Genomic DNA, 18,748 nt, shown 5'->3' on the forward strand with positions numbered 1-18,748 from the left:
GAAAATGGAAGACACGTTAAACACGACACAACAAAAATTTTATGGATCCCAAACTGAGAACACATAGCAGTAACACACATAATTTAACTAAAAATGTATTTAAGATATGTGACGCATTATATCAAAAAGAAAAATGGAAATATAACTCACCTTTAATCTCACTATTGGGCACAAATTTTTTTACTCCAGGAAATGGGACACGGTTGGGAAACCAATTAGGAAATGCACAATTAAAAGATATTAATATGCACAGTAAAATTAGGACAAAACAGGATCTATTAATGACTCACGGGTGGCACCGGATTAATGACTGGGAATATTTGCAAATAAAACACTTAGTAAGCACAATCCCTCAACCAATTAGAGATGAGAAAGCGTTAACCCCAATCGAAAAGCTGTGCAATGCAAAAACACCTGTAAAACATGGAATATCGCAAATGTATGATATACTGTCAGAAATAGAAGGACACGGGATGTTACCCTTCATAGAAAAATGGGAACAAGATTTGGGTATAAAATTAGACAAAACACAAATGATTGGAGCGGTGTATAGTTACGCATCTGATATAACTACGATAGAGGCAAACTATAAGTGTATGGTGCGTTGGCATTTGACACCAGATAGAATCAATAAATTCCAGCCAGACAGGTCCTCCCAGTGTTGGAGGAACTGTAAACAATTAGGAACAACTATTCACATATGGTGGGAGTGTCCAAAGATAAAAGATTACTGGCAAAAAATATCACAATATATTAAGGTGATAACTGGAGAGAGGATTCCACAAAACCCCTGGAATTGTTTGTTTCATGGGACAAATAAAACAAGAAAACAATATAAGAAAACTTTAGTTCCGTTTCTGCTCAGGAAAGGACTCATTCCAAAAAAATGGTTGGCCATAAGAGAACCAAGTGTAAAAGAGTGGCTACAAAGGGTAGACCACATTTGTAATATGGAGTACCTGTGCAGCGGAGAGCAGGGTCAGGCCGAAAGTTACAGAGCAATTTGGGAGGAATGGAATGTTTTTAAAACGTCAGAGAAATATGCGCAGGGTATGATTGAACTGGAGGGAACTAGAATGAGGATAACAGATTGGGGAGGGGCGAGGGAAGGGGGGAGAGGGGTGGTAGGGGATTAGAAGTAAGAGAGTAGACGTAAGGTTTTACGTTCTAAGATGTAAATGAAAGTTGTGTATTTTGTATGAAGAATACTTTCTAATAAAAATTTAAATTAAAAATAAATAAATAAATAAATAAATCATAAAAGGTCATGCAGCCCCTTTTCCCCTTTAAGAGCCGGGAATAGCAGACCAAATCCTCTCCACTGACAGGTCCATTCCAAGCAGCCATGAAAAGGATTCAAAGAATGGAACAAACTGACGTAACGTGTAGGGTGGAGAACCACAGAGATTTCACTGTAAAAACATATGTAAAGGATTTTTATATACTTATGTTGTGCAATATATGGCTGTGAGACTAGTATTCTCAAATCGTAATTAATTATGTTTTAATGATTTATTCTTCTATCATAAATTCCCTTTACAGTGTTTCCATTTAGCCATGTTGTTGTGTTTCAAAGAAGGGTCAGAGTTGATATATGCTGGAAACTAGACCTCTGTAAGTTGAACCCAAAATGCAAAAGGGTGTTGGGCTGATAAAGATAATTTCAGGGCCATGGATTACATTGTATTTGAAGCACTGACCCCCTAAAGGGCCAGCTGATTGGTCCCAAGGTTCTTTCCTAAAGTAGTATATTCACAGCCAGGCACGCAGTCTCAGAGACTCTTATGGCTCAGTCCTTAGACATTTCGATGCCTCCTTCCTGTATCAGCCAGACATGTGTCCTGTGGGCTCTTCAGACCAGATCCCTCAGATAAATCCCTCAATCAGCTCCAGCGAAGTTCAGTAGAATAGGAACCTCAGCGAACACAGCTGGGACCTTAAATAGCAAATGAAGAAGCACAGCTGGACTGCCCGGGAGGCCAGCAGCTGTTTAGGCTGGAAATTTCTCCTCTTGAATAAGAACCCCTCTGCTCCAGGCCTCAAACTTTTTATGCTCCCTCCCAGCCACCAACTGGGCATCCTCCTCCACGGATTGGCTTGGACCACATAAATATTCAGACTCTTCCGGCCCACTACTTCCTAGAACAACCCAGAAGGCAGGAGGAAGCAGCCAAACCCACAGCCAGTGAAACTCAGAGCAGACCAGAACAATCACAAGCAGCTCCACTGATTAAAGAGGAGCTAAAGAGCTATATTTACCTAACCTAGCACCTATACAAGAGGGTGCTACATATTTGTGATATGCACACAGCATAACTTTACTCACTTTTATTCATGTATCTCAAACTTTTTCTTCCATAAGAAAAAGAAAATGACAATGCAACAGCTTAAACATTTTAGATTGAGTTGGGCTATAATTTGTTTGTGTTTTACTTAACTCAATTGAAAAATAGATGTCCATCTAAGACTGCCCTGTCCAGAGGGTGACAACACTGCTGTGCGAGTTCACAAAAAGAAGTCTGTTGTCACCCTATTACAGGAAGCGTAAAAATAACAGAACTACTTGTCAGGACAGAAAGAAACATAAAACTCAATAAAAAGTTAAGAATGTTAATTTTTCAGTGTATATTTTTTTGTTAAGTTTTGTATTTTCTTTTCACAGCACTGATGATGGGAAAATCTGGTAGGTGCAAAGGTTGGACTTGGAAATTCACTCAAAAAAATGATAGTAAAAAATTAAGGAGTAATAACAGTTTACATAAAAATTGATGCGTAGATACATTTTTTACTTTGATTATTTTTATTGTTTTAACTTCACACTTAAGTAACTCAGTCACAAAAAATACATAAATAAATCTCACTTCAAGAGAAGAGGTAAAACTTGCCTCTACGTCGTCCAAATTTCAGTGGCTATCCTGGGAGGATGCCTGCAGCTGCAGGCATCTTCCCAGTATCTTGTTTTAGAGGAGGCTTCTAAACCTTCTTGTGAAAGCAATCCTAGTGGCTAAAACCTCAGCCTGTGAAACTCAGAGCAGACCAGAGTAATCACTAGCAGATCCACTGATTAGAGGAGAGCAACAAACTAAATTTACCTAACCTAGCACCTAACAAGGAGGGTACCACACTAAAGTATTTTTTTTTTAAAGTGGATGATGGGGGGGGGGGGGGGAGATTTTTTTCCAAGGATGGGCCTTCAAGTATACACAACTTCTCCATATTCAGTAATCTAAGTGAAGATTGACTCTGCAAGTTCAACAGCCTTTCTCCTTTAGTAGACCAACATGCAGATCGTTTCTCTACAGAATTATTTTATTGTAACTATGTATCCTCTAATTATCTCCTCATATTACACGCTGTTGAATATAATCCGACTGGTGATCTCTGGATTTGTATTAGCTGCTGCTCTATGCTTCATCTACTTCCTGTCAGGGCTGGGCTCAGCCCTTCCTTCTCTGAACTGGCCACTCAGCTGTCGGCTAATTGCCAGCTCCCATCTCTCTCCACAGTTACTCAGCTGTTGATGATATCCTGCTCATCAGTCCTGCCTACTTAAGCCGTCCAGTCCAGAGGGTCTCTGCCTTCGCCTTGGTCAACATCACAAGAAACATCTCCTGCGTAAAGACTGGCTTTGCTGACATCCCTTCTGGCTCCAGATCCTGCTTGCTGTTCCACTACTTTGATCCCTGACTTCTGGCTTGGCTGACTATCCGTTCCGGTTACTGCACTCTGGCTATGTTTTGACTACGTTTGTTCTTTGTACTTTTATTATTCAACAAGTGTGATTTAACTATACTTCTGTCTCGGTCTGATTTCATCGTTTCTGACACATCCACAATAAGTGGTAGAGAAGAGGAGGAACTTCCAAGAAGCTGCCGATATCGGGAAAATGTAATACAAAAATGGAAAATTATCATGGTTGAATGAAAGAACACTTTTATATGTAAAAAAAACAAACAAACAAAGAAAAACCATGCACACAGATACTCTATAACAATGTAATATAGCAAAAATGTAAAGAGATTTCTATGGAGCTCACACAGCTCACAATTTCCTGAGTTCTGTCTGGGGAATACAGAAGTGGTCACTCAAATCTCTCACCATCAGGAGAGTTTATGAAGAAGGAAATACAGAGACGCTCTGATGTAGAAATGAAGATGGCATCACAGATATTTTCAGGCTTTGCCGCTTATGATCTTGTATTAGAGATATTGTAGGTTTTTGAAAAATATCTATACTGGTAATGTCCTCATTATGTCCTCATATTAATATGCATTGACAGTATAATATAATGAGTTGGGCACGCCATATATAAGAATGTTCTTAGATTGCCAATGGATAATAAAGAGGTCGGGGCTGAGTGTTTTTTTTTTCTTCAGTGGGTTCTCCATAATCAACGTTCATATAACCACCTGTATGGATCAGTGTTTGGGATCTTCCATGAAATAAATAAATGTATAAAGTGGAGCATGATGGGAAATGGATTAGCTTCAGACAGACATTCAGTTTTACAGACCCCAGCCAATGGTGTCTGAGGAGGAGGGAAATTCTGAATACTGTGAAAGGATAGAAGGGTTTAATTCTGTCTTCAGGTGTTTTTAAAAGGCACCCAAACCCAAGAATAAAACGTAATGGGGGAGATTTACTAAAACTGGAGAATCTGGTGCAGCTACCCATAGGAATCAATCAGCTTCCAACTTCAGCTTGTTCAGTTAAGCTTTGACCATAAAACCTGGAAGCTGATTGGGTTCTATGCAGAGCTGCACCAGATTTTGCACTCTCCATTTTTAGTAAGTCTCCCCCAATATATTGCAGTCCCAGTCTTGACATGTGGTGACTGCATTAGACTCGGTTCACACCTAAACCGGCCATGGATGGCACAGGAATGCTGTGCCTCCCCGTTCACAGTTTCAGAGATGAATCTTTGCCTGAATTTGGCTCTGAAACGGAGACGCACAGATGTTTCTGTGCAGTGTAGTGCGCTCCGCAGCCACCCCCGGAGATATGTGAACCGGCTCCATAGAGAGCTGGTCACATTCTCCTGCTATGAGAATTGGATGGGGGAACCCGCATCAAAATCTCATAGGTGTGAACCCAGCCTTAGTTTACCTTTTTCATTTTTTTGCCTTTTTTTTAATTTTCACCTGGTGGTCCTGCCAGTAACACACTTCCTGTATTAGGGTGACAACAATCAATTACCGTATTTATCGGCGTATAACACGCACTTTTTTCCCCTTAAAATCAGGGGAAAGTCGCAGGTGCGTGTTATACGCCGATCCCCTGCGATCCCGAGCTGTCAAAACTTAAAAATCGCCGACCGCGATTTGAAAATGGCGCCGCCGGCGCCGAAATACACAGAGCCGGTCCTCGGCTCTTTCCGGCGGCTCTCATTTACTTTCGGCTCCACTCGTAGTCCAGAGCGGAGCTATCCGAACCTACTCGGATAGCTCCGCTCGGGACTACGAGTGGAGCTGAAAGTAAATGAGAGCCGCCGGAAAGAGCCGAGGACCGGCTCTGTGTATTTCGGCGCCGGTGGCGCCATTTTCAAATCGCGGTCGGCGATTTTGAAGCCCAGAAAGCAGGGACAGGGGATTGAAGGCTGCACTGGGGCAAGGCTGCACTGGGGAAGGCTGCACTGGGGAAGGCTGCACTGACAAGGCTGCACTGGGGAAGGCTGCACTGACATGGCTGCACTGACATGGCTGCACTGACAAGGCTGCACTGACATGGCTGCACTGACAAGGCTGCACTGGGGAAGGCTGCACTGACAAGGCTGCACTGACATGGCTGACCTGACAAGGCTGCACTGACATGGCTGCACTGACAAGGCTGCACTGGGGAAGGCTGCACTGACAAGGCTGCACTGACATGGCTGTACTGGGGCAAGGCTGCACTGAGAAGGCTGCAATGATGGGCATTTAAATGTAAGTTTTTTTCCTTTCAACTTCCCTCCTAAAAGTTTTTTTTTCCTTAAAATTCCCTCCTAAATTGGGGTGCGTGTTATACGCCGATAAATACGGTACTCAATGGTATTTATAGGAGGAGCGGTATTGTCACCCCAGGACGCTCTTTTGATTTGGGCTAAAACGATGTCTTCTCTTCTTCATCTTCAGTAAATAGGAGGGGAGTTTTTTTTTTTTTTTTTTTACAGAAGATATGAAGATAACATTATTTGTGATTCCTTTACAGTTCACAGGAAGTGACAAGGTCATTGCATTTCTGGCAGGATCAAAAGGTATTTTAATTACTTGCTGAAAATTTTCTTAGCCTAAAAAAAGACAATGAATGGAGCTGCAGCATTAAAAGACTTGTGAACTGCAATATATCTTAATGCAATATATATAATATTTTAATGCAATATATATCCAATATATAATCCAATATATTAATATATTATATTATATCCAATATATAATCCAATATATCTTAATGCAATAAATATTATGTGTGTTCCTTGGTTTATGATACTTTAAAATTAGTTTTAAATTGTATTTAGTTTTAAACTAAATTGTAATTAGTTTTAAACAAACCCCCCCCCCCCCCAAAAAAAACAGTAATCTCTGCAAAGCCTGCACAATCCCCCCCCCGTGTTTTGCTCCTTTAAATACCCTGCAAGCACTAAAAAATACCAGGTGATAGGCCAGAAAAGCTTTCAGTTCTTTGTTTACTGTTATTGGCTGACGTTTTTCTGGCCTGAACTCATACACAATGGTGTCAGCCCTGCCTAGTTATCTTTTGCTAAACTAAAGAACACTCCCCCTTTCTTCATGTCTACAACATCGGGCAGAATTGGTTTGTAATACAAAATAAAAACTGGAAGGGCTGATAAAACATTTTGCGATAATACCGCTGAGTGCACACAAGGCAAAGGAAAGATCCAACAGGTATTTTTCTGACCTGATCTAACAGATATAACAAAACACTTTTAATGGTATATTTAACAGAACAAAAGAGAGTAAATAAGAAAAGCTCATCGTTAGGGGTTTACATGTACTCTTTTCTTTTTTTTTTTTTTTGTTAAAAAAAAAATAGAAGCAAAAATACTAAATATGAAGTACAAAAATATTGTTTTTCCTTATTCCTAATATTTGGGTTTATTAAATATAAAAATAAATGACAAAATATGGAAATAAAGCACAAAAGAATATATTTGTGTTATTACCTTATTCGTTATGCATTTTATTTTTTTGTATAACACAATAAAATACACAAAAAAGGGAAAAAAAAACATTCTTGTATAGTACATCTTTAAATTTTATATTTAAAATGTTACTATTTTAATTTTTTTTTCTGTTTGCAGTGAAAAAAAAAAGAAAAAGAAGAAGAGAACTTCAAAGCTCAACCAGATCACACCCAGTAGCACTAAATGGCGATTTTGTAGTTTTTTTTGTAAATGTTTTACATTTCTGAGATTAAAAATTGGTTGTGCATCTCTAAAGTGGGCCATGAAAGAGTAAACTTGGTCAGCTGTATAAAATTCTTCATCACGTTTGTAATAGGTGTGTCAGTCTACAATAATATATTTATTATAATCCAGTGGCACAGTTATTGTATTACATAGTAATGTGAAAAACACGTTCAACTGGCTATTTAAATTCTTACTTTAGCCATCCTTAGTGAGTCCTGTAGGGCCAAGTCTGGCCTATTGAGTAATATAGTGCAAAGTACAACAACCAATAGAAACAGGCAAAATTTCTAATAACAAAGCTATAGTCATTTCTGATTGGTTGGTAGGCAGGGGCTAATGTATTGATCCTATTAAGAAGTTTTCTTCTTAAGCTTCAGATCCGGGTCATTGCCAAATGACGGCAACAGCGCGGATCTAAATTGCCGGGACGACGTCTGTTGACGTCGTCCCGTGCATGAGCGGCCTGCGCGCCCCCTGCAGGGCGCGCGCGGCGCGCTCGGTGATCAGCGAGTCTATGAGACTCGCCTGATCACAGATCAGAGTAAGGGGTTGGTCCCGACCCCTTACCACATGATCAGCTGTCAGCCAATGACAGCTGATCATGTGATGTAAACAGAGCCGGTAATCGGCTATTTTTCCTCCTCGCGCTGACAGCGCGAGGAGGAAAAAAAAAACCCGATCACCGGCGGCCGTGATCGGGACATCAGTCCCGATCACGGCGATCTTCTAACACAAGGCAATAGGCAGCAGTGCTGCCTACCAGTGCCCACCAGCGTCACCCATCAGTGCCCACAGTGCCAACAATCAGTGCCCACAGTGCTACCCATCAGTGCCCACAGTGCTACCCATCAGTGCCCACAGTGCCACCCATCAGTGCCCACAGTGCTACCCATCAGTGCCCACAGTGCCACCCATCAGTGCCCACAGTGCCACCCATCAGTGCCCACAGTGCTACCCATCAGTGCCCACAGTGCTACCCATCAGTGCCCACAGTGCCACCCATCAGTGCCCACAGTGCCACCCATCAGTACCACCCATCAGTGCCACCCATCAGCACCCACATCAGTGCCACCCATCAGCACCCACATCAGTGCAACCTATCAGTGCCCATCAGTGTCACCTACCAGTGCCCATAAGTGCCCATCAGTGCCACCCATCAGTGCCCCCCCATCCGTGGTACCTATCCGTGCCACCCATCCGTGCCACCCATTCGTGCCACCCATTCGTGCCACCCATCCGTGCCACCCATCCGTGCCACCCATCTGTGCCACCCATCTGTGCCACCCATCCGTGCCACCCATCCGTGGCCATCAGTGCCACCTTATCTGTCCCCATCAGTGCCGCCTTAACTGTGCCTATCAGTGCCGCCTTAACTGTGCCCATCAGTGCCGCCTTATCTGTGCCTATCCGTGCCCATCAGTGCAGCCTATCAGTGCCCACCAGTGCTGCCTCATCAGCGCATATCAATGAAGGAGAAAAATTACCTGTTTGCAAAATTTTATAACAAACTATTAAACATGATTTTTTTTTTTTCAAAAATGTCCATCTTTTTTTGTTTGTTTAGCAAAAAATAAAAATCCCAGATGTGATCAAATACCACCAAAAGAAAGCTCTATTTGTGGGAAAAAAATGATAAAAATTTCATTTGGGTACAGTGTTGTATGACCGCGCAATTGTCATTCAAAGTGCGACAGCGCTGAAAGCTCAAAATTGGTCTGGGCAGGAGGGGGGTTGAAGTGCCCAGTAAGCAAGTGGAATTAGTTAATTTCCTTCCTGGCAGGATCTTATATAAGCTTGGGTTGGAGCTTAGCTTGGGGGGATGATGAGCCTGGCATGGGAAGAGCCAAGTGAGAGAGATGGAGTAAGGACTAAACTCTTTAATTACTACCCCTGGGGTGGGCATCACTACTACTAGGCACAGAAGGCACACTTTCATAAAGAAAGGAACTGGTCATGGCTGATTTACAAAGAATTTATTAATCGACTATCATGTGAAGTACCTCAATAAAATTAGGGTCCAGGGGGATTCATCTGGGGATGCTTGATGATATGGAGGCTCACAGTAATGAGGAAGTGCAGGAGATTTTTATGGACCCTCATTCTTCCATTATATATTTGGGTATATTTTTTTGCTCCTTTTTTTCATCTTTCTTTTTTCCCGTTCCTTTCTCCCTCCCCGGTGAGGGTAGATTGTATTAGTAGTATGCATAATTGGATATTTGTATTGTATTTTGGATTATAAATTATATTTTTTGCATAATTATTATTACAGCTTCAATTGAATTTGGACCCGAGGCCCATGGTCCTGAAGAAGCAGATGATTCAGTGAAACGTGTTGACCTATGCACATTGCTCCTATTACCAACTCGGTTGAGCATTTATTTGGTTATTGCCATGACCTCTGGTATTTTAAGGTATGAATTGATGATGTGGTTTGTAAACTATTTTAAACAGTGTTACATAAACACGTTGGAATAAAGATACATTTTATGTAAAATATTTTTTGGTTAAAAGCTCCAGTTATATATCTCTTTGTCTCACATACTCAATATAATTGAGGTGGACCAAGCTTATAGCTGCTTCAAGTGTCTAGAGTAGATCCTAAGTACCCTTGCTGTGGTGAAGTGGGATGGTGCCATGTTAAGCTAAAGCTAGACTGTGCAGCTCATTAGAAACACACATGGAGAAGTAGGATCCTGGTGAAACCAACACTGGTCAGGCTAGGGGTTGGTGATGGATGGGGGAGTGGGAGAACTATCCTGGAAACCCATGGAGACATCAGGTCTGCCGTAAGAATTGTCCCCAGCTGGAAGAGTGTTGTTGCTAGAGGTGACCAGTAGTATGGTGAGTGGGTGTACACGGCACTCTGGCACACCATATGTGCATGTACGGGTACAGTGGAGAACAGGGAGGGCTGTGGACTTCCCATGGCATTTCCTGTAGTTAGTCCTTAAGCAAGCCATAAATGGTTCAAATCTTGGCTGGTTCAGCAGGGACTGGCCAAGATCTGAACCATCTATGGGCAGGCCGTTTGTACCCAAGTCGATCCATCGATTGACTTGGTTACAACTAGCATGTCAGATTTTTACATGTGATTATTTCCAGCAGTTATAGCTGCTAGCAAAATACACATGGGAGGGATTCCCCCGTCAACACTGACTAGGTTGATAGGGGAATCAAGCGATTTTCATTCCTACAATTAGTGGTTGCAGGAAAGAAAATCGTATCATCTAAGGTCTCCCTTAGTCTGCCCTGATTCAGTTGGGTCCTGGAAGAGAGAATATGGGTGACTCTGTCATGTGTCTGCGGCCCGCCCATGGGTTACTCTTGAATAATATCCTCTGCCTTGGTTTTAGAAATGATGACATTTCCTATGTATAAACCTCAGGAACTTAGAAGAGTCATAACTTCTGCTTTACTGACAGAAGCTCAGAGCTTGCTGGACATGGCCACCATGTCTACCTTCATCATCATCATATTCCTGTGTAAGTACAAAGATATTTCTTCTATATTTTATCTGTGTTTCAGCTGAGAGAATTTTGTGTGTTACACCAACAAAGAAACCCATGAACTATAACACACATAAAACACATAACACACATACAATATAAAACATACACAAACACAACACAAAGTGCAAAACACTCAACGCATCATATGGCAAACACAACACAATACATAACACACAGCAAACACAGTATATACAACACAATGCATAACACAGTAAACACATTACATACAACACAATACATAACACACAGCAAACATAATTTACAACACAATACAAAACACACAGCAAACACAGTACATACAACACAATACATAACACACAGTAAACACATTACGTACAACACAATACATAGCACACAGCAAACATAATATACAACACAATACAAAACACAAAGCAAGCAGAATATACAACAAAATACATAACACAGAGAACACACACAACAAACACAAACTCAATCAGTAAGTAAAAACTTGCAGACTGCACACCATAGATATACTGCGGCAGGGCGGCCGCTCTGCGCTGGATCATGTACCTAGTACATGATCCATGCATCGGGGTAGAGAGGGAGCTCGTGCTCCCCTGCCACCCGGCTGTGCTGCGTTTTGGCTGCAGCAACAATCAATCAGCAGCTGCCAGCCACTGGTTGGTCGCCAGCACCCGATGATTGTGTCTAGACATTACCAAAGAGAGCCCTATGTAGGTAAACAAACACACAGAGTTCTCTTCTGACACCAGCAATGTGCTGTTTTTTACTTCCTGCAAAGCATATCGCTTAGTAAAAACAGCACACACAGTACATAGCAACACATTAGGCATACATTTAACCCTTTGATCGCACCTGATGTTAACCCCTTCCCTGCCAGCTTCATTAGTACAGTGACAGTGCATATTTATAAGTGAGCAAAGTGCCTTCGCGCTACTCTGGATAAGTGCAAAATATTCATAAACAATTTAAAAGTGAAAGTGCATAAATAAATGCAGCAAAATCTATTAGTGTGACACAAACCACTTTTCAAATGAAATAAATAATAAGGTGATTCTGCGCAGATATTAAAATAGTGCCAAAATAATAAATTAAAATATTTTAGGAGAGTGTTTAAATTATGTCCATATCGTATAAAACCATGTGGTATTTAGGAAAAAATATATAAAGTATATAAAAAATATAAAAAGTATATACAAATAATTAAAAATATTATATCTCAAATGGGAAATATTCAATTAATAATCTATATGTATATACTTGTATATACTTGTATATACTTTTTATATTTTTTATATACTTTATATATTTTTTCCTAAATACCACGTGGTTTTATACGATATGGACATAATTTAAACACTCTCCTAAAATATTTTAATTGATTATTTTGGCACTATTTTAATATCTGCGCAGAATCACCTTATTATTTAGTGCATATTTATAGCACTGATAACTGTAATGGTGTCACTGGTTCCCAAAAAGTGTCAGTTAGTGTTCGATTTGTCTGCCGCAATATCGCAGTCCCGCTAAAAGTCGCTGATCAACGCCATTACAAGTAAAAAATAAATAAAAAATACATAAATCTATCTCATAGTTTGTAGGCTCTATAATTTTTGCGCAAACCAATCAATATTTGCTTATTGGGAATTTTTTTACCAAAAACATGTAGCAGAATACATATTGGCCTAAATTTATAACGAAATTAGACTTTTTAAATTTTTTTATTGGATATGATTAAGAGCAGAAAGAAAAAAAATATTGTTTATTTTTTTCAAAATTGTGGGGTTTTTTTTGTGCATAGCGCAAAAAAACCAAGCATAAGTTCAGACCGAACTTTGATTGTTCGGATGTTCTGCGGACACGAACAATATGCGGTATTCGGGGCACATTCGAAAGCCGGTAGAACACCATTAAAGTCTATGGGACACTAACATGAAAAATCAAAATTGCTCATTTTAAAGGTTTATAGGCAAGTTATTGTCATATAAAGTGTTTGGGGACCTGGGTCCTGCCCCAGGGGACGTGTGTCAATGTAAATTTTTTTTTAAAAACGGCCGTTTTTTCGGGAGCAGTGATTTTTTTAATTCCTTAAAGTGAAACAATAAAAATGAAATATTCCTTTAAATATTGTGCCTGGGGGTGTCTATAGTATGCCTGTAAAGTGGCGCATTTTTCCAGTGTTTAGAACAGTACCACAGCAAAATGACATTTCTAAAGGAAAAATTGTCATTTAAAACTGATCGCGGCTGTAATGAATTGTCGGGTCTTGGCAACATAGATAAAACTCATTGAAAAAAAGAGCATGAGATCGCCCCCAGTCCATTACCAGGCCATTTAAGTCTGGTATGAATATTAAGGGAAACCCTGAACCAAAATTTAAAAAAAAAATGCGTGGGGGTCCCCCTAAAATCCATACCAGGCCCTTCGGGTCTGATTTGGAAATTAAGAGGAACCCTGCACCAATTTTTTTTTAAAATGGCGTAGGGCCCCCCAAAATCCATACCAGACACTGCAGGTCTGGTATGGATTTTAAGGGGAACCCTGCGCCAACATTAAAAAAAAAAATGGAGTAGGGGTCCCCCCAAAATCCATACCAGACCCTTATCCGAGCATGCAACCTGGCAGGCCCCAGGAAAAGAGGGGGATGAGAGAGCGCCCCCCTGAACCGTACCAGACCACATGCCCTCAACATGGGGAGGGTGCTTTGGGGTTGCCCCCCAAAGCATCTTGTCCCCATGTTGATGGGGACAAGGGTCTCATCCCCCCAACCCTTGGCCAGTGGTTGTGGGGGTCATGCGGGTGGGGGGCTTAACAAAGGGACCCACAGATCCCGGCCTCCCCCCGTGTGAAATGGTAATGGGGTACAAGTACCCCTACCATTTCACAATATAAATGTGTCAAAATGTTAAAAATGACAAAACGCAGTTTGGGACAAGTCCTTTATTAAAAAAAAAAGTCCCATGATGTCCATTCATCTTCTTCTATCACGCTGCCCGGACCGAAAAAGAAAAAAAAATCTGCCTCCATGGGAGGCTCCCGCTGTCTGACGCATCTTCACTTGAGACAGCTCTTATATAACTGAGGGCGTGGCCACGTGGTGACGTAACCCCCTCTGACGCCATGGGGACTTCCCCATAGATTCCCCGTGGTGTCAGAGGGGGGTAGGGCCACCCAATAACATCACTGGGTGGCCCCGCCCCCTCTGGCACCACGGGGAAGCCATGGGGAAGTCTCAGTGGCATCAGAGGGGGTGGGGTCACCGGTTACGTCTCAGTTATATAAGAGCTGTCACAAGCGAAGACGCATCAGATGGCAGGAGCCTTCCATGGAGGTGGATCGGTGGCGGATTTTTTTGTTTTTTTTCGGTCTGGGCGGCGTGATAGAAGAAGAAGAACGGACATAGTGGGACATTTTTATTTTTTTATTTTTGAATAAAGTACTTGTCCCAAGCTGTGTTTTGTTGTTTTTAACATTTTGACACTTTTTTGTGAAATGGTAGGGGTACTTGTACCCCGTTACAATTTTACACAGGGGGGAGGGTTGTGATCTGGGGTCCCCTTGTTAAAGGGGGCTTCCAAATTGTGATAAGCCCCCTGCCTGCAGACCCCCACAACCACCAGGCAAGGGTTGTGGGGATGAGGCCCTTGTCCCCATCAACATGGGGACAAGGTCCTTTGGGGGCTACCCCAAAGCACCCTCCCCATGTTGAGGGCGTGTGGCTTGGTACAGTTTAGGAGGGGGGCGATCTCTTGCCCCCCCTCTTTTCCTGTAGCCTGCCAGGTTGCATGCTCGGATAAGGGTCTGGTATGGATTTTGGGGGACCCCACTCCATTTTTTAAAAATTTTGGCACAGGGTTCCCCTTAAAATCCATACCAGACCTGAAGGGTCTGGTGTGGATTTTGGGGGGACCCCTACACCATTTTTTTTTAATTGACGCAGGGTTCCCCTTAATTTCCATATCAGACCCGAAGGGCCTGGTATGGATTTTAGGGGGACCCCCACGCAATTTAAAAAAAAAATTTTGTTCCCCTTAATACTCATACCAGACCCAAAGGGCCTGGTAATGGACTGGGGGATCCTATGCTCTTTTTTTCAATTAGTTTTATCTATATTGCCGAGACCCAACAATTCATTACAGCCACGATCAGTTTTAAATGACAATTTTTCCTTTAGAAATGTCATTTTGCTGTGGTACTGTTCTAAACACGGGAAAAATGTGCCACTTTAAAGGCATACTATAGACACCCCCCGGGCATGATATTTAAAGGAATATTTCATTTTTATTGTTTCACAGCATTAAAAAAATCACTGCTTCCGAAAAAAACTGCTGTTTTTAAAATAAAATTTTGCATTGATACATGTCCCCTGGGGCAGGACCTGGGTCCCCAAACCCTTTTTATTATAATAACTTGCATATAAGCCTTTAACCACTTGAGCCCCGGACCATTATGCTGCCTAAGGACCAGAGGACTTTTTCCAATTTGGCACTGCGTCGCTTTAACTGCTAATTGCGTGGTCATGCAATGCTGTACCCAAACGAAATTTGCGTCCTTTTCTTCCCACAAATAGAGCTTTCTTTTGATGGTATTTGATCACCTCTGCGGTTTTTATTTTTTGCGCTATAAATGGAAAAAGACCGAAAATTTTGAAAAAAAATGATATTTTCTACTTTTTGTTATAAAAAAAATCCAATAAACTCAATTTTAGTCATACATTTAGGCCAAAATGTATTCGGCCACATGTCTTTGGTAAAAAAAATGTCAATAAGCGTATATTTATTGGTTTGCGCAAAAGTTATAGCGTCTACAAACTAGGGTACATTTTCTGGAATTTACACAGATTTTAGTTTATGACTGCCTATGTCATTTCTTGAGGTGCTAAAATGGCAGGGCAGTACAAAACCCCCTCAAATGACCCCATTTTGGAAAGTAGACACCCCAAGGACACCCCAAAAAATTACAAAAAGTTATCACTAAATGATATATTGCTCACACAGGCCATGGGCCTATGTGGAATTGCACCCCAAAATACATTCAGCTGCTTCTTCTGAGTATGGGGATACCACATGTGTGGGACTTTTTGGGAGCCTATCCGCGTACGGGGCCCCGAAAACCAATCACCGCCTTCAGAATTTCTAAGGGCATACATTTTTTATTTCACTCCTCACTACCTATCACAGTTTTGAAGGCCATAAAATGCCCAGATGGCACAAACCCCCCCCAAATGACCCCATTTTGGAAAGTAGACACCCCAAGCTATTTGCTGAGAGGCATGTTGAGTCCATGGAATATTTTATTTTTTGACACAAGTTGCAGGAAAGTGACAATTTTTTTTTTTTTGCACAAAGTTGTCACTAAATGATATATTTCTCACACAGGCCATGGGCATATGTGGAATTGCACCCCAAAATACATTTAGCTGCTTCTCCTGAGTATGGGGATACCACATGTGTGGGACTTTTTGGGAGCCTAGCCGCATACGGGGCCCCGAAAACCAAGCACCGCCTTCAGGATTTCTAAGGGCGTAAAGTTGTGATTTCACTCCTCACTACCTATCACAGTTTTGAAGGCCATAAAATGCCAAGATGGCACAAAACCCCCCCAAATGACCCAATTTTGGAAAGTAGACACCCCAAGCTATTTGCTGAGAGGCATGTTGAGTCCATGGAATATTTTATATTTTGACACAAGTTGCGGGAAAGTGACAATTTTTTTTTTTTTTTTTGCACAAAGTTGTCACTAAATGATATATTGCTCAAACATGCCATGGGCATATGTGGAATTACACCCCAAAATACATTCTGCTGCTTCTCCTGAGTATGGGGATACCACATGTTTAGGACTTTTTTGGAGCCTAGCCGCGTACGAGGCCCCGAAAACCAAGCACCGCCTTCAGGATTTCTAAGGGCATAAATTTTTGATTTCACTCCTCACTACCTATCACAGTTTTGAAGGCCATAAAATGCCAAGATGGCACCCCCCCCCCCCCCCAAATGACCCCATTTTGGAAAGTAGACACCCCAAGCTATTTGCTGAGAGGCATGTTGAGTCCATGGAATATTTTATTTTTTGACACAAGTTGCGGGAAAGTTACAATTTTTTTTTTTTTTTGCACAAAGTTGTCACTAAATGATATATTTCTCACACAGGCCATGGGCATATGTGGAATTGCACCCCAAAATACATTTAGCTGCTTCTCCTGAGTATGGGGATACCACATGTGTGGGACTTTTTGGGAGCCTAGCCGCATACGGGGCCCCGAAAACCAAGCACCGCCTTCAGGATTTCTAAGGGCGTAAAGTTGTGATTTCACTCCTCACTACCTATCACAGTTTTGAAGGCCATAAAAAGCCCAGATGGCACAAAACCCCCCAAATGACCCCATTTTGGAAAGTAGACACCCCAAGCTATTTGCTGAGAGGCATGTTGAGTCCATTGAATATTTTATATTTTGACACAAGTTGCGGGAAAGTGACAATTTTTTTTTTTTTTGCACAAAGTTGTCACTAAATGATATATTGCTCAAACATGCCATGGGCATATGTGGAATTACACCCCAAAATATATTCAGCTGCTTCTCCTGAGTATGGGGATACCACATGTGTGGGACTTTTTGGGAGCCTAGCCGCATACAGGGCCCTGAAAACCAAGCACCGCCTTCAGGATTTCTAAGGGCGTAAAGTTGTGATTTCACTCCTCACTACCTATCACAGTTTTGAAGGCCATAAAATGCCAAGATGGCCCAAAACCCCCCCAAATTACCCCATTTTGGAAATTAGACACCCCAAGCTATTTGCTGAGAGGCATGGTGAGTATTTTGCAGCTCTCATTTGTTTTTGAAAATGAAGAAATACAAGAAAAATTTTTTTTTTTCTTTTTTCAATTTTCAAAAGTTTGTGACAAAAAGTGAGGTCTGCAAAATACTCACTATACCTCTCAGCAAATAGCGTGGGGTGTCTATTTTCCAAAATGGGGTCATTTGGGGGGGGTTGTGCCATCTGGGCATTCCATGGCCTCCTAAACTGTGATAGGCAGTGAAGAGTGAAATCAAAAATTTACGCCCTTAGAAAGCCTGAAGGCGGTGCTTGATTTTCGGGGTCCCGTGCGCGGCTAGGCTCCCAAAAAGTCCCACACATGTGGTATCCCCATACTTAGGAGAAGCAACAGAATGTATTTTGGGGTGTAATTTCACATATTCCCATGGCATGTTTGAGCAATATATCATTTAGTGACAACTTTGTGCAAAAAAAAAAAAAAAATTTGTCTCTTTCCCGCAACTTGTGTCACAATATAAAATATTCCATGGGCTCGACATGCCTCTCAGCAAATAGCTTGGGGTGTCTACTTTCCAAAATGGGGTCATTTGGGGGGCGGTTTGAACTGTCCTGGCATTTTATGCACAACATTTAGAAGCTTATGTCACACGTCACCCACTCTTCTAACCACTTGAAGACAAAGCCCTTTCTGACACTTTTTGATTACATGAAAAAAATATTTTTTTTTGCAAGAAAATTACTTTGAACCCCCAAACATTATATATTTTTTTAAAGCAAATGCCCTACAGATTAAAATGGTGGGTGTTTCATTTTTTTTTTCACACAGTATTTGCGCAGCGATTTTTCAAACGCATTTTTTGGGGAAAAAACACACTTTTTTAAATTTTAATGCACTAAAACACACTATATTGCCCAAATGTTTGATGAAATAAAAAAGATGATCTTAGGCCAAGTACATGGAAACCAAACATGACATGCTTTAAAATTGCGCACAAACGTGCAGCGGCGACAAAATAAATACATTTTTAAAAGCCTTTAAAAGCCTTTACAGGTTACCACTTTAGATTTACAGA

General features: G+C 41.3%; 2 protein-coding genes across 2 annotated transcripts in view; both read left to right on the forward strand.

Moving 5' to 3' along the window:
- LOC141116684 (uncharacterized) overlaps nucleotides 1–18,748 on the forward strand; it is a 218,410-nt gene that overhangs the window by 27,662 nt on the left and 172,000 nt on the right. The window lies entirely within an intron of this gene.
- Nucleotides 10,824–18,748, forward strand: part of LOC141116905 (high affinity immunoglobulin gamma Fc receptor I-like) — a 55,069-nt gene continuing 47,144 nt past the window's right edge. The window contains exon 1 of the mRNA XM_073609400.1: nucleotides 10,824–10,890. Within this exon, the coding sequence (XP_073465501.1) occupies nucleotides 10,851–10,890 (40 nt within the window). The 5' untranslated portion in view covers nucleotides 10,824–10,850. The remainder of the gene's footprint in view (nucleotides 10,891–18,748) is intronic.

Source organism: Aquarana catesbeiana, linkage group LG13, assembly GCF_042186555.1.
Source record: "Aquarana catesbeiana isolate 2022-GZ linkage group LG13, ASM4218655v1, whole genome shotgun sequence".
NCBI classification, from domain to species: domain Eukaryota; kingdom Metazoa; phylum Chordata; class Amphibia; order Anura; family Ranidae; genus Aquarana; species Aquarana catesbeiana.